A 24,534-nucleotide genomic window follows, 5' to 3' on the forward strand; every position below is an offset into this window, starting at 1 on the left:
CTGGAGGAAAATAATAACTTTACCGTTTAAATAACAGAAAGAATCAGCAGAAGAGTATTATTTTGTGATGTTGCATGTCAGTGCTTTGTTAAATCTGCAAATGTTAAATCAGAAGAGACTTGTTTCTTTTAATTTTTCCACAATTTTTTGCAATATTTTTATCTATTTAGCCTATCGTGTGAAACAAAGCTTGTTCTTGTGTAAGAAAATATTGTTTACTTATTAAGCACTCCTTCTTTGTGAGTCAGGATTGTCTTCATAAAACATAACTTGAAACGTTTTGAGATCATTTGTATTACTTATTAACAGTGCAAGTATAACCTACTTTTTATACTTTAAAATTTTCTTCAGTGGTCTGGTGTTTAATATAGAGCCATTTCTCAATTTTTGTGATGTCTCAATCAGATGGAAGGAATATGTTCAACTTTTTCCAAGAAACAGGTAGGTAAGTTAGTTGTTTAAGGCAACCAAGTTGTAATATTATTTTGCCCACCATAGTTCTCCAAAATTCCTTGCTATCTTCATTTAACACACACAAAAGCCTTCGTGTACTTTGCAGTTTTGTTTATAAAAGGTGAGGCCCTATCAGCAGACTCAAATCCACAACTGTCGTGAATATATTCACCTTGTCTGGTTTGCCCAAATCTACAGGTCCACAGCTTCACATTACGCTTGATGTGATTTTAAATTTATTGATAACAAACAAATGCTGTACATAAAATATGGGAAAGGCAACAATTCATTTATAGGAGGCTGAAGTGTGAAGCGTAGAAACATAAAACGGAAAGCATTATTCACACTAGCTTTTGAGTTCTTGCACTTTTTCTAGTAAAATTAAGCAGGTAGAGACATGTAATACACAAATAATCAAATGGAAAAACAGGAAAAATCACTAACACTGGATTATTTTGTCTGTACTGTCTGTGACCATACTAGAAACATTACATTATAGCCAAATGCAAAACCCATATAAAGTGTACTTTAATATTGATTTGAAAATGGCATCATTATATGGCGATAACATTCTATAAAGTACAATAACAAAAGAAACATTGAACTCATAAGCGAAGACAAGTTCATGCTGATAATTTGATATAAAATATTGAATTCCAACTATCAAAGTCAAATACTTTTAAATCAGTGCAACAGGCCAGTCTATTGTGTATTGAAGGTGAAATGGAAAAGGAACTGCATCAGAGGATATTAGCAGTCCTGAGGTCAAAAACTTACAAGGGTTTAATGTCATAGAGGGGTGAGAGTGGGGCATAGGGGACTGTTGATCTGCAGACTTTACTTGGCCAGAATCTTCTAGTGAGCCTGCTATTTATTTGCTTGAGATTGGACATACAGAGAATTCATGTATGCCACAGGCACAATGAAAAAGACTTTTAAATGTTCAAGCTTTCAGACAAAAAATTCATTCTTCCAAAAAAGAATACACATGCGCACACACATTCACACAACGCTCACACACATGGTCTGTCTCTGGATGCTGGGCCCCAGCAGTCATTTCCGCTGTGCCTGTCTGTAACTCAAAGCTCCTCTATTTGGTAAGTAGTAATATATCCTTTTCAGGTGATGTTTGGTTAATATTAATTAATTAAATACTGACACAAAAGGCTTGATAACTTAAGAGATACTTCGCCCTGGAAAAATCCAAGTTCGGATTTGTAGACCTTCTGTCTCCATGTCATCCCATTTCAGTCAATATAAGTAGTATGATTTGCATGCAAACAAAACAGGAAATGCATGAGAGTCTACAAATTCTATTTTGATCCACTGAGTCATACTGAAAATTAGTCTTTAGGGCCATTGGCAATTGTACAGATAACCATTTTATTCATGACATTTCTGTTATTTTACCAAGGACTTCGTTGGAATGAAAATAGTTAAAAGTCAAACAACATTTTCTTAACAATAATGGACATTACTGTATCAAACAGTACTGTGTCTTCGGTTGTTTTAATATGTTGTTCAAATGCTCTATCTTGTTTTGACTAAGCATCCTACCAAATGAGAACATTCTGACCATCATGTGAACAAAGTTCTACTATTGTAAAGTCAACAACTCACTGAGTAGTCTTAGCCTTGTTGTCAACAAGCACAGAAAGAACAGTGAAAGTTTCACTAGCTTTTGGATGAATCCTTTTGATGTGAAAAGTATATTTGCTTGTCAGTCAAACTTTCTTACGTGACAAAGTATTGTCAGATTCGAATCACTAATATCTATGAGACTAATAACGTGTAAACAGTGTTTGAGCCCACATCTGACAGATCATGTCTGTCTGTTTGTTGTGCTTTGTTTGTCTTGTTTTGCCTGTGACGTGATTGTACTAGCGTACACACATGAACAGGAGTGCTATGTTTTATCTCTGTGTAAAGTTATACATCGGTATAGCGTGGAAATGCATTTAGCTAGGACATTAGTTTGGATGTTATTGTGAAGAGCTTGCAGAGCATTACTAGGACCCAAAGTGAGACAATAAAAATATTCACCATAATATAAGTAAAAATCAGTGTTAAATATTGAGAATTACAAAATAATGCAAGATACCATATCATATATGAGTCATACATATACACAGAATTATAGAAAATGCAAGTTAGAGTAAAGCTTGCATCGAAAGGAATCCAAAAGCGAAAAAGTCAAGTGCCAAACGAATGTAAGAGAAGCTATAGCTGTGTCGAAAAGTAAACTGAGAAAATAGCACAAAGTAGTTACATACATGTGCATACAGGGAATATCTCATGACTCGTTCAGCTGTTCTTGGAATGTTAATATTTGATGTATTCAAGTGAATTTAGCTTCGTGTAGAAGTTGGTATGAGTTTGTTCCAACTTTGGCTGACAGTTCTCGTGTCCGTCGGCCGTCGTAATTTAATATATTATTATTGTTATTATTATTATTTTTTGATTGTTGCCGACTTACGTGGTGGGTCTTAATAAAAATTATATTCCATTTAATTTTGATTTTACGGTTAAATGCTTTCCTGAAGTTCTCCTTTTTAACAATATTAATCTCAAATTATTTGTTACGTTAATGAATGTTAGACTTGCTGCATCTTACAAACATGAGCATACAAGCTGAACAATGTAATAAACTTTTCATATTAATTTCCTCGGCTAGTCAATTCACTTTAAGGCAAAAGATCTTTAGTTATTAATTACAATTGCGGCCCACACACGCGCGAGAGTATTTTTCTTACCTCCGTTAACCATTGTATTGTAGTCGGAGTCCTGGCTCTGGGTCTCGGCTATGGTACTGAAAATAAGAATCTTAAAGCTAAGTATTTTCTGCAACGTCGGGCGGCTGTGGAGAAAAATTAATATTATGTTAATAGCGGGCGAGTTTTCCGCTTCCGCTAATTTTTCATAAGTTAATATCACCACGTAATGGCGTCGTTGGCTGCATCGGCCGCTGCGATTGTTGAACTGTAAATTACTTGAATGCAGGTTAATTCAAGGAAGGCGGACATGAAATCGGGATCACCTCTTACAAATTAAAAGTGCACAATAATATTCAATTAATGTATTATCTGCTTAACTCATACAAATATGCTTACATTTGTCAGCACTCGAAAGATGTCCGTCTATACACACTCAAGACAAAAGAGGAAGGGAAGACGACTAAAAAAATTAACAAAAGAGCGTATCTTGTCGTCTCTTTAGATCATTTTGTCATAAATTATTTCTTTGCAATCTAAACCTACAAAGAGAAATTATTATTTTACGGCTACATGATAAAAATATATACTGTTTTTAAGTCTTTTCGTAATATGGCACTGGGGACGCTATACAGTTACAAAAGTCCTTAGTAGATTGTCCTGGAACTATTTCGCCCTTATGATTTTCATAAAGCCTGCCTTCATATTACTGCCACCTTTCTCCCTATCTTTTTAAATGATCACCTAAAGATAACTTCTATGAACACACCTTCAGTTCTGATACCATCAATGTGATTGAAAACTGTAAAATGTCAGTAAAAGAATTTTATGCTCTGTTATGTTTATTAACATCAGCATCTGCATCTGCCCACAAGCTGCAGTTGTTCACCTTTTTTGGTCTTAAAATAGTACCACCCTACCCTGTGCTTCTAGGACTTCAAATAATTTTTTTTTAATTGACCAATTTCCAGAAGGTTTTGAAAATCATTCGTTATGGTTGAAAAACCCTCCACCCCCACTTATTTGGAGCTATTTGTTGAGTACCAAGCAAAGTAGAGCAGTGGTTAACACAGTGCACTTGTGTTTGGGAGGATGATTGTTCAAACCCATGTCGGGCCATGCTGATTTAGGTTTCCCATGATCTCCCAAAATTACGTAAGGCAAATGTCGGGATGGCTCCTTTGAAAGGGCAAGGCTGATTTTCTTCTCCATTCTTCCTTGATCCGTGCTGGTGCTCCATCTCTAATGACCTTGTTGTTGTAGGATGTTACTAATTTCCTCCCTCCTGCAACTATTTCCCCGTTATAGCTTTTGTGAAGCCTGCCTGTGTTTTCCCTTTGTTTTTTGTGTTCTCACTAATACTTTTTTTCCTTTGTCATTTGATTTGTGGTCTCTCTGGTATAGGATGCTATGACCTGCAAGAGGTTTCAGGTGTGTAGAGCTTTGGCTTACTAAATTAAATAGTTTGTAACAGTGCTAACCCACAATCCTTGACCCTAAGGCCAAAACAACAGTAAGAGGTAGATAAATAAAAGTCAAAGAAGAGCTGCTGATGTAAGCATCTGATTACACATTGAAAAGTCAGATAGTCCAAGTAGCTAAAACTATTGGCAGGTGATCTGATCGGAACAGGCTGATGTGCATCACTGAGAGTTATCACCATCAGATGGTAACAAAGAGTTGGAACTGGTATTTTGTAACAATTTTACATAACTTGGGGGGGGGGGGGGGCTAAAGTTTCTTTCCTGGCATTGTTGTTGATTGTCAGTAATTCATCAGCAGATTTCATTCACTCCAAATAAATGCATGATCTTGATAACAGACATGTTGCACTGACTTCATTACTTTATACTTTCCAAGTTTTAAACAAAGTTATACTACTCTCTAAGCCTGCCCTACGTGGTCTCTGCCACACAACACTTAGTAACTTTTTAATAATCAAAGTTCTTAGAGATTATTATTGAGATAGTTACCTAAGTTAAGTTACAGTTGAAAACAGATGTTTGTGTAAAAAGTTTGATACATTGTGTAATATTGAAAATCTGAAAAAAATCTTCTGACATAATTACGGTTCAGAATAGATTAAATTTTTGATGTGAAAAAGAATGAGATAGTGTCTTTAAACAATGTCTTTACTCAATATTTCAATTACATGTTAATTCTGTAAGTTTTATGTTGCTGATATATTTTCGGTGTCTGTGGTGTTCTGGATTTTGATGTATACAGTCTTCTTGAGGTAAACAAATAATACCCAATCCCAGAAACTGATGATAGGATTATCTTCCCAGAATGTTCTAAAGAAAGTAAATCTACATCAGAGAAATGAATTAAACATGGAAAATTAAAAATACATGACTCTAAGTTCACAACTGAGTGGAAATGGAAATTGACAAATTAGCAGTCACTTAAAGTGTACACAAAAAATATTCAACTATAGGATTGTGTTACTTATTAGTCCTCATATCGATAATTTCGATTTGAGCTTTCCTAGTCTGCCATGTTACGAGGTGCATGATTCATGGTTTTCTTTTTAGTCAGAATGAGAGTGTCATAGAGATGCTGTACAAACTACAGTAGGAGATGTTACAAGATAGGCATTGTGCATCATTGTGGAGAGCCATATTAATTCTGAGGACTCGTGTTCCAGAATGTGTCAAGACACTTGTTGTTGTTGTTGTTGTTGTTGCTGTTGTTGTTGCTGTGGTCTTCAGTCCAGAGATTGGTTTGATGCGGCTCTCCATGATACTCTATCCTTGTAAGCTTCCTCATTTTCGAGTAACTACTGCAACCTACATCCTTCTAAATCACCCTCCATGCTTCCCTCCAATACTAAATTGGTGATCCCTTGATGCCTCAGAACATGTCTTCCAGTGGATCCTCTCTTTTAGTCAAGTTGTGCCTCAAATTTCTCTTCTCCCCAATTGTAGTCAGTACCTCCTTGTTAGTTACATGATCTACCCATCTAATCTTACAGCATTCTTCTGTAGCACCACATATCTAAAGTGTCTATTCTCTTCTTGTCTAAGCTATTTATCATCCATGTTTCACTTCCATACATGGGCTACACTTCATACAAATACTTTCAGAAAAAAGTTACTGACACTTAAATCTACCCTCGATGTTTACAAATTTCTCCTTTCCATAAACACTTTCCTTGCCATTGCCAGTCTACATTTTATATCGTCTCTACTTCAACCATCACCAGTTATTTTGCTCCCCAAACAGCAAAACTCCTTTACTACTTTAAGTGTTTCATTTTCTAATCTAATTCCCTCAGCATCATGTAATTTAAATTGACTACATTCCATTATCCTCTTTTTGCTTTTGTTGATGTTCATCGTATATCCTCCTCTCAAGACACTGTCCGTTCCATTCAACTGCTCTTCCAGGTCCGTTGCTGTCTGTGGCAGAATTACAATGTCATTGGTAAACCTCAAGGTTTTTATTTCTTCTTCATGGATTTTAATTCCTACTCCAAATTTTTCTCTTGTTTCCTTTACTGCTGGCTCAATATGCAGATTGAATAACATTGGGGATAGGCTACAACCTGTCTCACTCCCTTACCAACCACTTCTTCCCCTTCATGCCCATCAACTCTTATAACTGCCATCTAGTTTCTGAACAAATTGTAAATAGCATTTTGCTCCCTGTATTTTACCCCTACCACCTTCAGAATTTGAAAGAGAGTATTCCAATCAGCATTGTCAAAAGCTTTCTCTAAGTGTACAAATGTTAGAAATGTAGGTTTGCCTTTCCTTAATCTATCTTCTAAGGTAAGTCGTAGGGTCAATATTGCCTCACGTGTTCCAACATTTCTACGGAATCCAAATTGATCTTCCCCGAGGTTGGCTTCTACCAGTTCCATTCGTCTGTAAATAATTCGTGTTAGTATTTTGCAGCCGCTATTTATTAAACTGATAGTTGTCATTTTCACGCCTTTCAACACCTGCTTTCTTTGGGATTGGAATTATTATGTTCTTCTTAAAATCTGAGGGTATTTCGCCTGTCTCATACATCTTACTCATCAGGTGGTAGAGTTTTGTCATGGCTGGCTCTCCCAAGGCTATCAGTAGTTCTGATGGAATGTTGTCTACTCCCGAGGCCTCATTTTGATTCAGGTCTTTCAGTGCTCTGTCAAATTCTTCATGCAGTATCATATCTACCATTTCATGTTCATCCACATTTTCTTCCATTTCCATAATATTACCCTCAAGTCGCCGTTCTATAGACCCTCTATGTACTCCTTCCATCGTTCTGCTTTCCCTTCTGTGCTTAAAACTGGTTTTCCATCTGAGCTCTTGATTTTCATACAGATAGTTCTCTTTTCTGCAAAGGTCACTCTAATTTTCCTGTAGGCAGTATGTATCTTACCGCAAGTGATACATTCTTACATTTGTCCTCTAACCATCCCTGCTTTGCCATTTTGCACTTCCTATCGACCTCATTTTTGAAACGTTTATATTCCTTTTCACCTGCTGCATTTACTGCATTTTTACAGATCCCCTGCTGCTTTCACTATTTCAACTCGCACAGCTGCTCATTCTTCTTCTAATGTGTTTCTTTCCCATGCCCTTGTCACAATACCAGAGAAGGAAAGTTGCTACTCACCATATAGCGGAGATGCTGAGTCGCGATAGGCACAACAAAAAGATTCACACAATTAAAGCTTTCGGCCATTAAGGCCGTTGTCAGCAGTACACACACACACACACACACACACACACACACACACACACACACACACACACACACACACACACGTCTGCAGCCTTAGAGAGCTGAAACCACGCTCAAATGTTCTTGTCAAGCGTTCCCTAGTGCTCTCTCTGAAACACTCTAAAACATCTGGCTTTTTCACTTCATCAAGGTCCCATCTCCTTAACTTTCCACCTTTTTGCAGTTTCTTCAGTTTAATCTATAGTTCATAACCAATAAATTGTCGTCAGATTCCACATCTGCCCCTGGAAATGTCTTACGATGTAAAACCTGGTTACGAAATCTTTGTCTTACCATTAAATAATCTGTCTGAAACCTGGAACATCTTCCATGTATACAACCTTCTTTCATGATTCTTAAACCAAGTGTTAGCTATGATTAAGTTATCCTCTGCACAAAATTCTACCATGCAGCTTCCTCTTTCATTCCTTACCGCCATTCCATATTCACCTACTACTTTTCCTTCTCTTCCTTTTCCTACAATCAAATTCCAGGCCCCCATAACTATTAAATTTTCGTCTCCTTTCAGTATCAGAATAATTTCTTATTGCATCATACATTTCTTCAATCTCTTCCGCATCTGCAGAGCTAGTTGGCAAATAAAATTGTAGTACCGTGGTAGGCATGGGCTTTGTGTCTATCTTCGCTACAGTAAAGTACTCGCAATACTGTTCGTAGTAGCTTACCCGCGCTCCTTTTTTAACCCACTCCCGCATTACCCCTATTTGACTTTCTATTTGTAGCTCTGTATTCACCTGAGCAGAAGTGCTGTTCCTCCTGCCACCGAACTTCACTAATTCCCACTACCAGGTGTACCGGTATGAAATGAGCGTTTGTGTGTGTGTGTGTGTGTGTGTGTGTGTGTGTGTGTGTGTGTGTGTGAGAGAGAGAGAGAGAGAGAGAGAGAGAGAAAATGAAACACTAATTTAATTTTGAATTGAAAAGTAAAAACATTTTATTCAAAGTACTGACCATTGCTTTCCATACATTTTGACAACCTTTCTGGCAATTTGTGGACACAACGCCAATAGAAATGTTCGTCTTTTGAAGCAAACCAATCAGATACCCTATTTTCGACTTCTTCATAGGAATTGAAGTGTTCCTCAGCCAATGCGTGTTCCATTGATGAAAACAAATGGTTGTCGGTAGGTGCCAAGTCTGATGAATACGCCGAGTGGGGTAGCAGCTCCCAGCCAAGTGTTTTGATTGTATCCTGAACCAGTTTTGCTTTGTGTGCAGGTGCATTGTCGTGTAAAAAAATTACTTTGCCATGTCTTCTGACCCATTCTGGTCTTCTTTCAATCAACGCAGAGTTCAGATTGATCATTTGTCATCTGTAGTGGTTAGTATTCACAGTTTCACTGGGTTTTAGAAGCTCATGAAACACCGCACATTTCTGATCCCACTGAACACAGAGCATTGTCTTCGTGCCTAATCATCTGGTTTCACAGTCGATGTTGATGGTTGTCCCGGATTAACCCATGATTTTTCCTGTTTAGGATTCTTAAAATAATGCGCTATGGTTGGCCCGCGAGATGGCGCTGCCATAGGTCAAACGGATATCAACTGCATTTTTTAAAATAGGAACTCCCATTTTTATTACATATTCGTGTAGTACGTAAAGAAATATGAATGTTTTAGTTGAATCCCTTATTTCGCTTTGTGATAGATGGCGCTATAATAGTCACAAACATACGGCTCACAATTTTAGACGAACAGTTAGTAACAGGTAGGTTTTTAAAATTAAAATACAGAATGTAGGTACGTTTGAACATTTTATTTCGGTTGTTCCAATGTGATACATGTACCTTTGTGAACCTATCATTTCTGAGAATGCATGCTGTTACAGCGTGATTACCTGTAAATACCACATTAATGCAATAAATGTATTTGGCAATGCTGGTAACGACATTCCTCTAAACAGCGAGTAGTTCTTCTTCTGTAATGTTCGCACATGCATTGACAATGCGCTGACGCATGTTGTCAGGCGTTGTCGGTGGATCACGATAGCAGATATCCTTCAACTTTCCCCACAGAAAGAAAACCGCGGACATCAGATCCGGTGAACGTGCGGGCCATGGTATGGTGCTTCAACGGCCAATTCACCTGTCATGAAATATGCTATTCAATACCGCTTCAACCACACGCGAGCTATGTGCTGGACATCCATCATATGGGAAGTACATCGCCATTGTCTCATGCAGTGAAACATCTTGTAGTAACATTGGTAGAACATTGTGTAGGAAATCAGCATACATTGCACCATTTAGATTGCCACCGATAAAATGGGGGCCAATTATCCTTCCTCCCATAATGCTGCACCACACATTAACCCGCCAAGGTCGCTGTGGATTTTCCGTTGCCCAATAGTGCATATTATGCCGGTTTACGTTACCGCTGTTGGTGAATGACGCTTCGTCGCTAAATAGAATGCATGCAAAAAATCTGTCATCGTCCCATAATTTCTTTTGTGCCCAGTGGCAGAACCGTACATGACGTTCAAAGTCATCACCATGCAATTCTTGGTGCATAGAAATATGGTACGGGGTGCAATCGATGTTGATGTAGCATTCTCAACACCGATGTTTTTGAGATTCCCGATTCTTGTGCGGATTAGTTGCGACAGCAGCTAAAACACCTACTTGGGCATCATCATTTGTTGCAGGTTGTGGTTGACGTTTCACATGTGGCTGAACATTTCCTGTTTCTTTAAATAACGTCACTATCCGGCGAACTTTCTGACACTTGGATGATGTCGTCCAGGATACCGAGCAGCATACGTAGCACACGCCTGTTGGGCATTTTGATCACAATAGCCATACATCAACACAATATCGACCTTTTCCGCAATTGGTAAATGGTCCATTTTAACACAGGTAATGTATCACAAAGCAAATTCTGCCCGTACTGGCGGTTCAAAAAATGGTTCAAGTGGTTCTGAGCACTATGGGACTTAACTTCTGAGGTCATCAGTCCTCTAGAACATAGAACTACTTAAACCTAACTAACTTAAGGACATCACACACATCCATGCCCGAAGGAGGATTCGAACCTACGACCATAGCAGTCACTCGGTTCCAGACTGTAGCGCCTAGAACCGCTCGGCCAACCCGGCCGGCCCACTGGGGGAATGTTGCATGATACCACGTACTTATACGTTTGTGACTATTACAGCGCCATCTATCACAAAGCGAAAAAAATGGTCCAACTAAAACATTCATATTTCTTTACGTACTACACGAATATGTAATAAAAAATGGGGGTTCCTATTTTAAAAAACGTAGTTGATATCCATTTGACCTATGGCAGCACCATCTAGCAGGCCAACCATAGCGCCATCTGGTTTCCCCCTTCAAGCTAGACAAGTTTCGTTCTATGTAGTTTTTTCATTTGTTGCTTATTTCGTGAGACATTTGGCCCAGTCACTATCAATGGACCACCCTGTATATCTTGTAATCTGACTTGTTAGACATCATATCGATAAAATAATTGGGGAAAATGATCTATAGAACATGACATAACTAAACTAAACTAAAACGTCCAGCGTGCTGTCCAGAGGCCAGGAAAGCTGCAGCCTTTATAGATGGCACCCCAATTTTCCCGTAATTTGATAAGCAATTTTTCCCCAGGACGAATTTTCTCTCTGCAGTAATGTGTGCTCTGATTTGAAACTTTCTGTCAGATTAAAGCTGTGGCAGACCGGATCTCAGAATGAAAAATCATTCTGGGGACAATCACCTTGGCTGTGGTTAAGTCATGTTTCTGCAGTATCCAGTTTGGATGGTAATAGGGAGGTGCTGGAGAGAATGTGTCTGCAAAAAGCAAAGGTCCTGCATTTAAATACCAGTCTGGCACACAATTTAGTTTACCAGGAGGTTTCAACTTGTATTGTTGTTCATCAGCCTGTATTACAACTTCGTATCCTCAGGTATTACCTTAAAACTAAAGACGCCAAAAGATGCACACTCAGCTGCCGACTGAAATGAGATGTCATACTAAATTTTAGGATGAATAGTTTGCCCATATTCATAATTGAAATTAAAGTGATTTTCAGTAGTTAGGACCTCATTTATTTTTATTGAACTGTGCCTAGAATATTTACTGCATACATATAAATGGCAAATTGGTTTCAAAGAAAATGAGAAGCTCTTTCTGCTGGTGTCTTGCAGATTTATGTAGCATTGATAAAAATTAAATTACTTGCAAAATTATGCAGTTATCTAATAGATTAAGCAAAAGTGGCAATTAAACACTGAAAACTACAATCCAGATGTTTTTAATAATGTGTAGTTACATTTTCCAACACATGCTGCAGTGCTCTTTGTGTATCTGTTTTGTGTAATGCTGACTGAAATTCATAATCTTATTTAGACACATCTCACTAGTTAATAAAGTGTGTCAGTAAGCACAAGAGCAACTCATTTGTTTGCTTCAACAAGTCCTTTAATTTGATTGGTCAATTTCTGTGCATTTTAATTATTATAAATGTTTTTCTAGTTATTACAAAGTGTTGTCACAGACTGCTTTTCCTAGTGATTAATTGATTGCACCCTTCTCTTCCATAGTCCATCTACACATCAAAATAATTGTCTCATGGAACTCTTTAATGTTTTATATCATGCTTTGCTGTACATTTAGTGTTTCACGTTCCATGTGAATAAATATGTAGCAAGATCACTGCGTGTGAACTGGTAATGACAGTCACAACGCCATGTCTAACATTAGCAAATCTGACAGAAGCATGTGGGTTCTGCCACTACCACCACACTCCAGTGCCACTCCTCCCACCCTCCTGTCAGAAGTGCGCAGACAAGCGACCAAGCGCTCAAACCAAAACAGTCCACATCAGAGCTCATTTCAGTCTGTCATATCACACTGAGCCATACGTTTTTTAACTATGTGGTCAAATCTACCATTCATCACTTCTTGCCACAGTCGTTCATACAGGTAGATGATTAGTTACCGGACCCATTTAGAATGCTGAATGGTGATTGTAACTAAGTTGGTATGATGTGGCTTGTTTCTTATGGTACTGAGTTTGGTGGACATTGGTCAGAAGGGAGAGATGATGAATGACTGCAGGAGCTATACCTTGCAAGTCTTTCACTACAATTTGATTCAAGAAATTGGGGTCAGAGAAAACCTAAGGATGCATGAGGATATGTCACAGGATGGGTGGATAGTAGCATACCATTTGTGGGGGGGAATAGAAAAAATTTTGAGTAAATGGTTCTTATTTTGGTGCATGAATGAAGGTAGTCAAAGCCCTGACAAAGACATGATACATTTTTTATTGTCCAAGTTGATGCTGTATTATAAGGAGGGCTGTTTTCCTGTGGCTGGTGAGGAGTATATGAAAGAGTGTTAGAGGCTTGAGATGATGCAGCATAGGGCATTCATTCATTTTCAAGGTAGGTGCATTACAGCCAATCTGCAAAATTATTAATAAGGTCTTCTGAATTTTGGAAAGAGGTATGTATGTTACTCTCTTTGTGTGATACCATGAGTGAGGAGATAGTGAGAGAGGGCTTTTTGGTGTTTGTAATTTGTTTTGAATCACTATTTACCTTGAAAATTTACTTTATTCTCCTTTAACAGTTTGATTCTTCGTCTCACCCATCTTCAGACTCTTCATCATTCTGTATTGGAGAAGAGTATAGTAGACTCGGCCCGTTCTGTAGTATACTATCACTTGCTCGTAATTTCTAAATCATTCTTATTTAATGTGCCATAACAATATATTGCAGGATGCATTTCTTGTATCCTCGTGCACCTGTTACGTGAGCAAGAAATGCAAATCACACATGTGCTGACAGATTGGAAGCAGACTCTTTCACATTATTGATATGATTGTTGCATATGCAATGTTTTATTAATAGATATGATTCATCTCTGTGTCATACAGGTGATGAACAGTGATGATGTGTGAAATCTTGACATTGTTAAAGAATGGCCTTTTTAAGTGTTTATTTTTATGCAAACTGTAAAAAGTGTACAGTTCTTATATTATTTGCTAATCAGATATAAAAGTCTAATTTTTTTACAGGTGGCATCACCATGCCCAAGACTTATTAAAAAGCAAAAGCTTGTAAAATCTATCACGATATTTTAAGTGGAAGGATAAATAAAGAAGTATTTTTATGGATATGGCTGGAGACACTGTGTTATGAATAACATGTAAAGGCAGTTGGCTACTAAAGTTAATTTGAAAGCTAGATAGTGATTGATTTATTGATGTTATTGATGAGAAGAGTTTTAGCAGAGTCGTCCTTTCTCATTTTGTCTGTATACTAGTTATATAGATGTTATCTCTTATAAATAGTTGATTGTCTTGCAGATATGACCCCCAGACAAATCAGTGGTCTTGTGATGTGGCACCTACAACATCGTGTCGCACAAGTGTAGGAGTGGCAGTACTGGATGGCTTTTTGTATGCAGTTGGAGGGCAAGATGGAGTACAGTGTCTCAATCATGTAGAAAGGTAAACAATTCATACTGTATGTAAGTAGAGCAGTTGTGTGGTCAGAGATTGTTTTGGAGTTCACTGTGCTTTTCTAGGCATGGTCCAATAGGATATGTCATTATTTGGAGTACTTTGATAAGAGGATTGTTTCACCAAACCAATTTTTGGGACCCTGTGTTTTACAGTTTGGTCCAAACTACTGTGCAGCTTGACTTTTTCACACACAATGGTAGCTTTGATAGATGTAAAAACTGATTTTGGTAGGAAGAGGGGGGGGGGGGGGGGGGAGATTTTTGCAACTTGAGCTGAGCCAGATGTTATGTTGAATATTGAAATTTATTTTGTCCAGTACAAATAGCAACAGTCATACGATATTATTTTCTTTATCAGCCATTGTATCAGTATGTAAGCTGACGTTTAAATAGTTTGGTTATATAGTGCACTAAACTGTAATGAACAAAAATTCTGTATTTGTAATTTGTGGGTGATTGAATATGGTGACTGGATATGACATATGGTGTTTACCATTGTTTCATGAATAGAGTTAATGAACTATGTTGTTTTATTGAAATAAATGATGTGAAGAGAGAATCTCCTTGCCACCATATTAGAATCATGTCCTTTATCTCAAGGCCATGTCAGCATTAAGAGAATCCACTCATCATCAAAAGCTTTTTTTTAATATAAACACTGAAATTCATGAGGATGAAATGATATAATTAACAACTTATGACAGTTTCCAGAAAATAGTCAAATACCCTATTATTAAGGAATTTGTAGAAATACATTTGGCTGTATATCTTATTAAATGTGATGGTGGATTTCAACTTAATAAGGCATGGGACTCAGTGAAGAAATTACAGTCCTCATTAAAACAAAATTTTATGCAGAATGCCAGTCTAGCAGCACTTAATCACCTCACAAACTATGACACTGTCATGCATAAAAACAGTGATCCAGGAAGTGTAGAATTTGTTTGTTTTATTCCGGTCTACACTCACAAAACTAGTCCTTAGACTATCTATTTCTGTCAGTGGTGACCATTTTTCACATCTGTTCAACACATATTTCATTTACTATATTACTGTTCATTTTAAACTGTTGAAGATGGCCACCATTTACTGAAGTCAATACTCTGAGTACAATTTTTGTGATAATACACTTTAGTGAAAGAAACAAATTCTACGTAATTGTATTACTTTGACAACTGGATTTTGACTCCAGTGGACCCAAAATTCAACATAGGGTGTTCATACAATATCACCTTATGCATGTACCTGTGTGCCTCAGTTGGACACATCAGAGGGCACTAAACTTGACAGAGGACAGTCATGCAACCAAGACCTATGTGTGTATACCATTGCACCAACTTTTGGTATGAACTTAGTGATATGGAAAGCAATCTCCAGTTTAAAAATCAGCTGAAAGTGAGTTGTTAGGAACCAAAATATCATGGCAACATGTTGCCATCATCCAGAAATGTCAAGGAATTCACCAGAAACTTTTAATATTTAGTTCAGTCTTCCTTTTTCATTTGTTTCTTAATCTACATGTTAAGATGCTGTTCAGTTGTTGTGGCTGAATTAAATACACCTACGTGATCAGAATCACAGTTATTGTGTCATCTGCTCCTCTTCTGATGCCACAGTTTAGTCAATTCATGAACACGTAGTGACCACAGTACTGCTGGTTTCATATCTTTTTTAGTAAAAGGGGAAAGAAGTTATTAACTATGTTCATACAAAAAAAAGACACATTTCTATCTTAAATAATCTAAAATTCTGTTTTCAGTATGACTTTAGCATCTTAAGTGTTTGTCTTTATCTGGCAAAAAGTCTTTCTTTCAAAATTTCGGTTTTTGGTATAGGAAGATGGCTCAAGGGGGATTCTAGTGAATGTGGGAAGCTGAGGCATCAAAAGCCTTGTTTCGGGTTATAAATTCACGAACAAACAGTGAAGCTGATTAGACGCATTATTGTGACTGCTTAGGCTTTCCTGGCAAAGTAATTCTTGGTGGTCTCCTTGGGTTTGACACCAAATCATAAAATCAACATGAAGCAATAATTTGGCAAAGCATCAGTCCACTATCTTAAAGCGAGATGCCACTTTTGTTTCCTGTCGTGTCATCAGTTTTCAGTGAAACTCAGTAGTAGTGTCTCTCCTGAAAATTGTGGACAAATGAACTGCCAAAACATTGAGACATGTTCATTTCAGAATCCAGCAGCAAACTGAGGAGGAGACTAGCAGTTGCATCATTGTGTTATAGGTACCATGAATAGTTTCATTACAAATTTCATTATTTTCTTGATTTTGATTCACACATGTGACACAGAACTTCTACCTTTTGATCATTAAACTTTATACCACTGGAGTCTAATAATACCTTCACGTTAGATTGAACGTATCCAACCTTTTTTTCCCTTTTAGCCTTTCCAGAATGTTATTGCACATTAATATTAATTTAATTCCCATACAGCTGTGGTTTATCTTTTGTTAAAATCTGTTGTGAGTTATTCTGAATTTGTGTAAACATCTTTCAGCAGTTCCCAAGCAGTGTTTGACAGTGTTTTAGGCCAAAATTCAACAAATCCAGATCAAATTTTGCAGTGACACATAAGTGCATAGGCATCCCTGCTCAGTGGCAATTTGAATAAAAACATTTCAGTTGTTTGGCTACCATCATTACAAAAAAACTATTATGAAACTGATGTTTTGGCCAGCTTTGCAGCAGTTCTCTTGAGGTAGCTTCATCAGCCACTTTTTCATTCCTACAACAGTGAAAATTATTGCTTGCTGTGGAAAAATTATATTAACTCATCATCAGTAACCTCTCTTGTACGTAATTGTCAATAATAGTGTTAAATATCCACAGCTTGTGGTCTAGTTGCTAGTGTTGCTGCCTCTGGATCACGGGGTCCCGGGTTCGATTCCCGGCCGGATTGAGGATTTTTTTCTGCCTGGGGAATGGGTGTTTGTGTTGTCCTCATCATTTCATCATCATCATCATCATTATTTGTGACAGTAGCCAGATTGAACTGTTTAGAAATTGGGACTTCGTACGGGTGCTGATGATCATGCAGTTGAGTGCCCCACAAACCGATCATCATCATCAATAATTTTAAACAGTAGAAAATCCAGGATAGAATGTAACAACATTATGGAAAGGATAGTGACTAGTCACCATATTGTGGAGCTGCTGAGTCACAGATAGGCGCAGCAAAAAGACTGTCAGAAAGTGAGCTTTCAGCCAACACACACACACACACACACACACACACACACACACGACCACAGTCTCTGCTGAGGCCACACTGTGAGCAGCAGTGCATGAGGAGGGAAGCAACCAGGTGGTGGTGAGGAGGAGGAGGAGGAGGAGGCCGGGGGGGGGGGGGGGGAGGCTTAAGTGCTGCTTGTCAGAAGGTAGTACAGGGATGAGGTGGCTTAAGGGCTGCTTGTCAGAAGGTAGTACAGGGATGAGGTGGAGAGTGGAGAGAGGGTAGGACTGCAAGGTGCAGTCGGGAGGTTAGACATAGCACGGGGGGGGGGGGGGGGGGGGTGTGTAAGTAGAGAAGTAGAAAGAATGAGTGTATGTTGATGGAATAGAGAGCTGTATAGTGCTGGAATGGGAACAGGCTAGATTGGTAAGGACAATGACTAACGAAGTTTGAGGCCAAGAGAGTTATGGGAACGAAGAATATATTGCAGGGAGGGTTTCCACCTGTGCAGTTCAGAAAGTTGGTGTTGGTGGAACAATCCAGATGGTACAGGCTGTGAAAGAGACATTTAAATGAAGAATGTCATGTTGGGTGGCGTGTTCAGCAATGGGGTGGTCTAGCTGTTTCTCAGACACAGTTTGTCGGTGCCCCTTAATGCGTACAGACATCTTATTTGTTGTCATGCCCATATAGAATGAGCACAGCAGTTGTAGCTTAGCTTGTAGATCACCTGACTGGTTTCACAGGTAACCCTGCCTTTGATGCGATAGGATTTATGGGGGAGATCTTGGCATCTAGGTCTATTGCAGGGATACAAGCCATGAGGAAAGGGGTTGAGAAAAGGTGTTGTGTAGGGATGGACGAGTGTATTGTGTAGATGTGGTGGGTGGTGGAATTCCAGTGTGGGAAGGATAGTGAGTAGGACATTCCTCATTTCAGGACTTGACGAGAGGTAGTGGACACCCTAGTGGAAAATGTGATTCAGTCGCTCCAGTCCTGGGTGGTGCTGAGTCACGAGGGGGATGCTCCTGTGTGGCCACATTGTGGGACTTTGGGAGGTGGTGAGTGACTGGAGAGATAAGGCAAAGGAGATGTGGTTTTTGTACAAGATTGGGGGAGGGGGGGGGGTAATTACAGTTTGTGAAGATCTCATTGAGACTCTCGATATATTTCATCAGAGAACACTCATCACTATAGATGCCTTAGTCACAAGTGGCTAGGTTGTGTGGAAGGGTCTTCTTGGTATAGAATGGGTGGCAGCTGTTGAAGTGGGAGATTGCTGGTGGTTGGTAGGATTGATGTGGATGGAGACCCTGATGTAGCCATCTTTGAGGTGGAGGTTAACATTGAAGAAGGTGGCTTGTTGGGCTGAGTAGGACCAGGTGAATCAAATGGGGGAGAAGGTGTTGAGGTAATGCAGGAATGTAGGTAGGGTGTCCTCACCCTCGATCCAGATCATGAAGATGTCATCATTGCATCTGAACCAGGTAAGGACTTTAGATTCTGGGTGTTTAGGAAGGATTTCCCTAGATGGTCCTTGAATATGTTGGCATAGGATGTTGCTGTGCAGGTGCCCATAGCTATACCGTAGATTTGTTTGTAGATAGTGTCTTCAAAGGAGAAGTGAGTTAATTTTTTTTTCCCCCTATATCATTTGCTGTTGATGCCCTCAGGCACCTGGAGCAGTAGTTTTCATTATCTTCATGACCCTGTGCTAAACGTTGGCACCAAACAAGATGCGATGCAGCGCCACACCTCCATCCACTCATAAATATTTAAAGTGAACACAAATTGCAAGTTCATTTTCTTACTACAAGTTAAAACTTGCTTAGCAAACCAAAAGATGTGTAACTTTTAAATAACAAACAATTAAATATGCATTCAATATAGTTATCAGAGTAAAAATTCTGGAAATATGCAGTCCATGAAATGGAAAATTCCATGTAATTTTTCACGACAGAAAAAAGTTGTTTACTGTGGAGTGGTGGCCCAAACAAATACATGATAGCTGTATTTTGGGTCACTAGGAAACTCTTCTACATGCATGTTAGGAATGCTATCACAACAAATACATGCTGCAGTGATACCTGTTCTTAAGCGGAGTACAGCGGTGTAAATAAATCACTTCCAACTGTATTTTGAGATGTACAGTATCTGATGCAACTGAAAATGCTATGTAAATACTTTCAACACATTTTATTGGCCACACAAGTCTTGAAATGCTGTCTCAAAACTCTGTTGAAATTGAGAGTTCTATGTTGATAAACCACTAAATACGTGTTTAGAGGTAATTGTAATGGTGAAAGACAGTTGGAAAAAGTTCAGCGTCCTGCACCAAGTTGCCTTGCAAGTGGACCAAGTGTGTCCACAAATGATTTACTTTTATCACACACTTTAATAATCCCTATATCATTCCCTTGGAGTGTCATGTTTGAAATTATTTGTGTGTGTCATTTTATCGGTGAAAGAAGCTGTGCACGTGCGGCAGAATGAGGCATGAAGTTTGTGCAGCTTGCCACCTCGGCCTGCCTTTTGAACGAGCTGTGGGGACTTGCCGGTGCCAGTGCCTTGTGGGACAACGTTGGAACAAAGTGCCCTACGTTGTCATGACTTGCCTCCAAAAGCAAATCAAAGATAATACTTTCGAAAACAGTCTCACCAGCCGCATATAAAGACCCTTAAAGGAATGGTGTATCAGATATTGGTCCCTCCTCCAGGACACATAGCTCTTCTTTGAATATCCTGACCCAACCAGAAAAAGTGGATATGTAGGCTTTACTGTGTAGGTGACGACCCCTCATAAGTGTATTATGTGACATTGAAAGTGTATAATGTAATGTAGAGATACAGTATTCCAAGGCAATTTCATGCCTGGGGCCTTCATGATGGGTGCCTTCTTCTTTTACTGCAGTCCTTTCCTTCCAGAGTGGTCTTTCCATCAAGGTAGCAACATATTCCCACAAGAATGTTTTGCTACAACAGTCATGAGCCCACTGAAATTGTCACTGTTTGTCAATGAATTTAATTTACTGTTTTTCCTTTTGCCTTGCAACAGAAACCTGTCAGTTGTAATTGGTGGTGGGTGTCGAGGTTGGAGGAATGAGCGACGGAAAGAGGCTTTACACTTCATACTAGCCATGTGAATTTCAGGTTTATATGATTTTTGTACCATTTCCAATTTGGACAACAGAGTGAGGTTTCTGACACTTTTATTCGATGTAATGCTCGTCTGGTTGATATATCCGGAAAAATTTCACACTTAAATTAGAATACAGCAAATTGTATGTACCTGCTCGTATTCTATTAAATTTTAAACAAGGGTTGCACTGCACTGCACTGCTTTCTCCAACAAAGGGAATTTATATGAATGCATGGTGTCTATTCCTTCGCACATATCCAAAGGACAGACACCATGCAGAATCTGCAACTGTGATACTTATTTTGTAAATTGAAGATGGAGTGTGGGAAAGGAAAGTAAAGGGAAGGAACTGTTTATGTCAGCTGCATCTGGGCTTTGTGCGGAATCAGCAGCAATGAGTGAAAATGTTTACAGTTTGGGAACCTGGGATCTCTTGCTTGCAAGGAAGTTGTGTTAACTACTGCACCATCTGGACACAGTGTTTATCATGGTTGCGCAGACTATCTCAGCATGCTTCTTGGTCTGGCACACATTTTCACTTGTTGCCACTGATTTTGCATAAAGTCCTGATACAGCTGACACAGTTCCTTTCCTTTCTCCTCCTCCACCTTCACTTTAGATAATAGTGAATTTAGTTGGCTTCTCTGTTGTTATACTAGAGAATGTTAAAAATTTGTTTGTTAAATCTGTCTGTGATATATGGTTACCAAATTTGGAGATACACATTGTTTTGCAAAAAAAAAAAAAAAAAAATTGAGATACATTACATTGACCATGTGCAACTAGACACTATAGTCTTGATAAATGCACTGCCTTGTGGTACCCATTTCAAATTCATTCTGATAATGTACTTTTTGCAGGTTACATACACAATATTTAGCTATACTTGATTTTAAACTGAATGTAAGTACTTACTATAACATCTCCTTCTAGGGACAAGCCTGCAGATAGTAGGTGACAGCATCAAGACATTTCAGTGGCTCTTGTGTTTGGTAAATATTGCTCTATCCCTATACACTTGTAAATAAATAAATAAATTAAAAAAAAAACACCCTTGTTTCCAGGCCACTAGCACATGTATCACATTAGTTGACAAAGAGGTACTTTGTTTAAATCCTGTTGTGAAAGGTACTTCCACTATCAGTATTTTTCCTGTAAAGGGAGAAGTGGTGATGGCATCAGGTATCTGATCATCAGACTTTGTGCTCAAGTCCTTAGTTAAAATTCCAAGCTATACTGCATTGTCTCATTGAATGAGTGCATGTGACGCTGTTGATGGAGAACCACTCTGTGAATGGGAACATTAAGGGCAGTGGACATCTCGGAGCTGTGTGGTGGTACCGGATTTCGTTCTCTCCCTCACCCCACAACATGGATGGCATGAACGCAATGGCAAACCACCTGTACTAATATCTTTCCCAAGATACCAACATGTGATTCCCACTTCTGACTCCAACACTCATTCCTTCAGTATATGACTGACTTTGATAAGATAAATCAACTTCAGTGTATATGAATTCCAGAATTCTTAGACACTGTGCTCTCTGTATGCCTTCATGATCTCCTTCTTTTTAGTGTACAAACACCTGCATCATACATTAAAAGCAATTTTGATTTTCTAAGCTGGCATCTTCTGTTTATTTCCTGATGATTGTGGCTCAGTTTGCACTTAAACTTCTGCCACTGCAGTCCAAACGTATATCTTGTTGCATTTTGAAAATAATACTGTCACAACTGCTGCCTTTTTACAACTGTAGAATGTGACATGTATACAGTGTCAGTTCTATTTCTGTACTACCCGGTTTGACAATCTTAACTATTCAAAAAGAGCCAACAAAGTACACAGTCCTAGAAACAAACGATTAATGTGTATTACAAAACTGTATGGTATAATTTTTGAGGAATAGAACTGTTAGACAAAATTTTACAGCACTTCAGTGCTATATATTCTGGTCCTTTCTCGCTGTTGGTGTGGCATAAAAATGTTGAGAAAAGGAAAACTAATCTACTAAGTGTTGTTCTGGATTCAGAAGACTGAAAGGTATTTCCTGGATAAAAATTATTTTCTACTGAATTTGTTTTTTTCTCTCTACCCAGATATGACCCAAAAGAAAACAAATGGAGTAAAGTTGCACCTATGACCACACGGCGACTAGGTGTTGCAGTAGCTGTTCTTGGAGGTTTTCTTTATGCTATTGGAGGGTCAGATGGCCAGTGTCCGCTTAATACAGGTAAGTCCTGAAAAAAAGTATAATATGCTGCAAAGGGGTTGGTCTGTTGCATTTGAGGAGCAGTAATACATCTCACAGCATTTGGTTCGTTAGTTAGGCAGGTAACATTTTATTGCATACCCAATTGTAGAGTATATTTCTGCATTTGTCATTTTACCATAATAAGAGAGCTAGCCATGAAATGAGTTTTACCAGGGCCATAAACAGCAGGAGATATAGTGTCCTTGTTGCATTTATTGGAACAAATGTGACAAGTGTCAAAATATTTTATGGCATACAGTACATCCCGCAATTGCGGATATTTGTCACATCACGAGATAAAATTTTACACTCCTTTGACACAGAAGTCTGCTGCAAGGAATTGGAACTTGCGTGCAATAGCCATGTGCACCTCTTCTTTAGCTGAAAATTTTGTCAATACACGTAAGAAGAAGTGGAAATTAAGACTTTCATAAAATAGCATTTGGATAGCTGCAGGCTGTCAGGTTCTGTAATCACAAAGTAGTGGTTCTCCATGATGCAAACCTTGCTCCACATTTCATTATTGATGGGGTATAACTGCTTATTACTCCCTTCATCATAACTTTTTTAAAACTTCAAGGAACTATCAGCAGTGATGTCTCATCTGAACGCTCGTGTCATCCATCACAACTGAACAGAGCTGACTATGAATTTTGATCAGCACTTCACATTATGCATCTAAACTTGTCACAGACATTACATTGCTGTCAGAGGGGAAGAAAACAGTCGCAAATGTCAGTTGTTATGATGATGGTACTGAAAGCTTTGGCAAAATGGCAGCTGTTTTTCAGTGGGTTCATCAAGCATTGTCTTTTGCAGTGCATGTTACATTACCTTTATGCAGTGTGGAAAAAGTTATTTTATGGATAACCATAATTTTTTTCATGTACTTTCTTTGTAGAGTTTTTGTTAAATGTACTTACCATGCGATCAGATCAAGGGAACTATGGAGAAGTAAAAGTCATCGCAACACGTGTTATTTCTATTCCTTCTAAAGACATACGTACTGCCACTCTGCTACTTTCCATATCACCCTAACAAATTTGCCAAGGCCAGGCTGCGAGCAACAGCACATGATGTGAGAAGCAGTGTGGGTGATTTGGCTAAGGAGGGGGCAGCAGATTAGGGGTGGAGAAGGATGAAGGGGGGAGCATACAGGGACTTGATGGGAAGACAATAAAGCAGCTAGGTGTAGACGGGAGGTTAGACAATGGGAGGGTAGGGGTGGAGTAACAGAGAAGTAAAAGGACTGGGTGCGTTGGTGGAATAGAATGCTTCGTAGTGCTGGAGTGGGAACAGGGAAGGAGATGGATGGGTGAAGGACAGTGACTAACGAAGACTGAGGCTGGGAGGGTGGGATGTCTCTCACAGACAGCTTATCACTTGTTGTCAATTATTCGTTATTACAGTTTTGATAGTTGTCTTTGGACTGGACTCTTTGCTATTTGACAGATGGAAAGTGCATTCTGCAATGTGTGATCAAAAGAATTTCCACACTAGACAAGAAGAGTGCTTTAGACTTATGTTCCTTTATCATATTAAATTTGTGTATCTGATCTAGGAGGGAGAACTTTTAGGTTCTGAA

At 38.7% G+C, this 24,534-nt stretch overlaps 1 protein-coding gene across 2 annotated transcripts in view; it reads left to right on the plus strand.

Moving 5' to 3' along the window:
• LOC126088574 (kelch-like protein diablo) overlaps window positions 1–24,534 on the plus strand; it is a 74,489-nt gene that overhangs the window by 40,778 nt on the left and 9,177 nt on the right. For both annotated transcript variants that reach the window (XR_007519970.1, XM_049906768.1), the window contains exons 8-9: window positions 14,218–14,361; window positions 22,795–22,928. Coding sequence is in view for 1 of the 2 variants with exons in the window: in XM_049906768.1 (XP_049762725.1) it covers window positions 14,218–14,361; window positions 22,795–22,928 (278 nt within the window). In the remaining variant the exon portion in view is untranslated. The remainder of the gene's footprint in view (window positions 1–14,217; window positions 14,362–22,794; window positions 22,929–24,534) is intronic.

Source organism: Schistocerca cancellata, chromosome 6 (assembly GCF_023864275.1).
Source record: "Schistocerca cancellata isolate TAMUIC-IGC-003103 chromosome 6, iqSchCanc2.1, whole genome shotgun sequence".
Classification (NCBI taxonomy): Eukaryota; Metazoa; Arthropoda; class Insecta; order Orthoptera; family Acrididae; genus Schistocerca; species Schistocerca cancellata.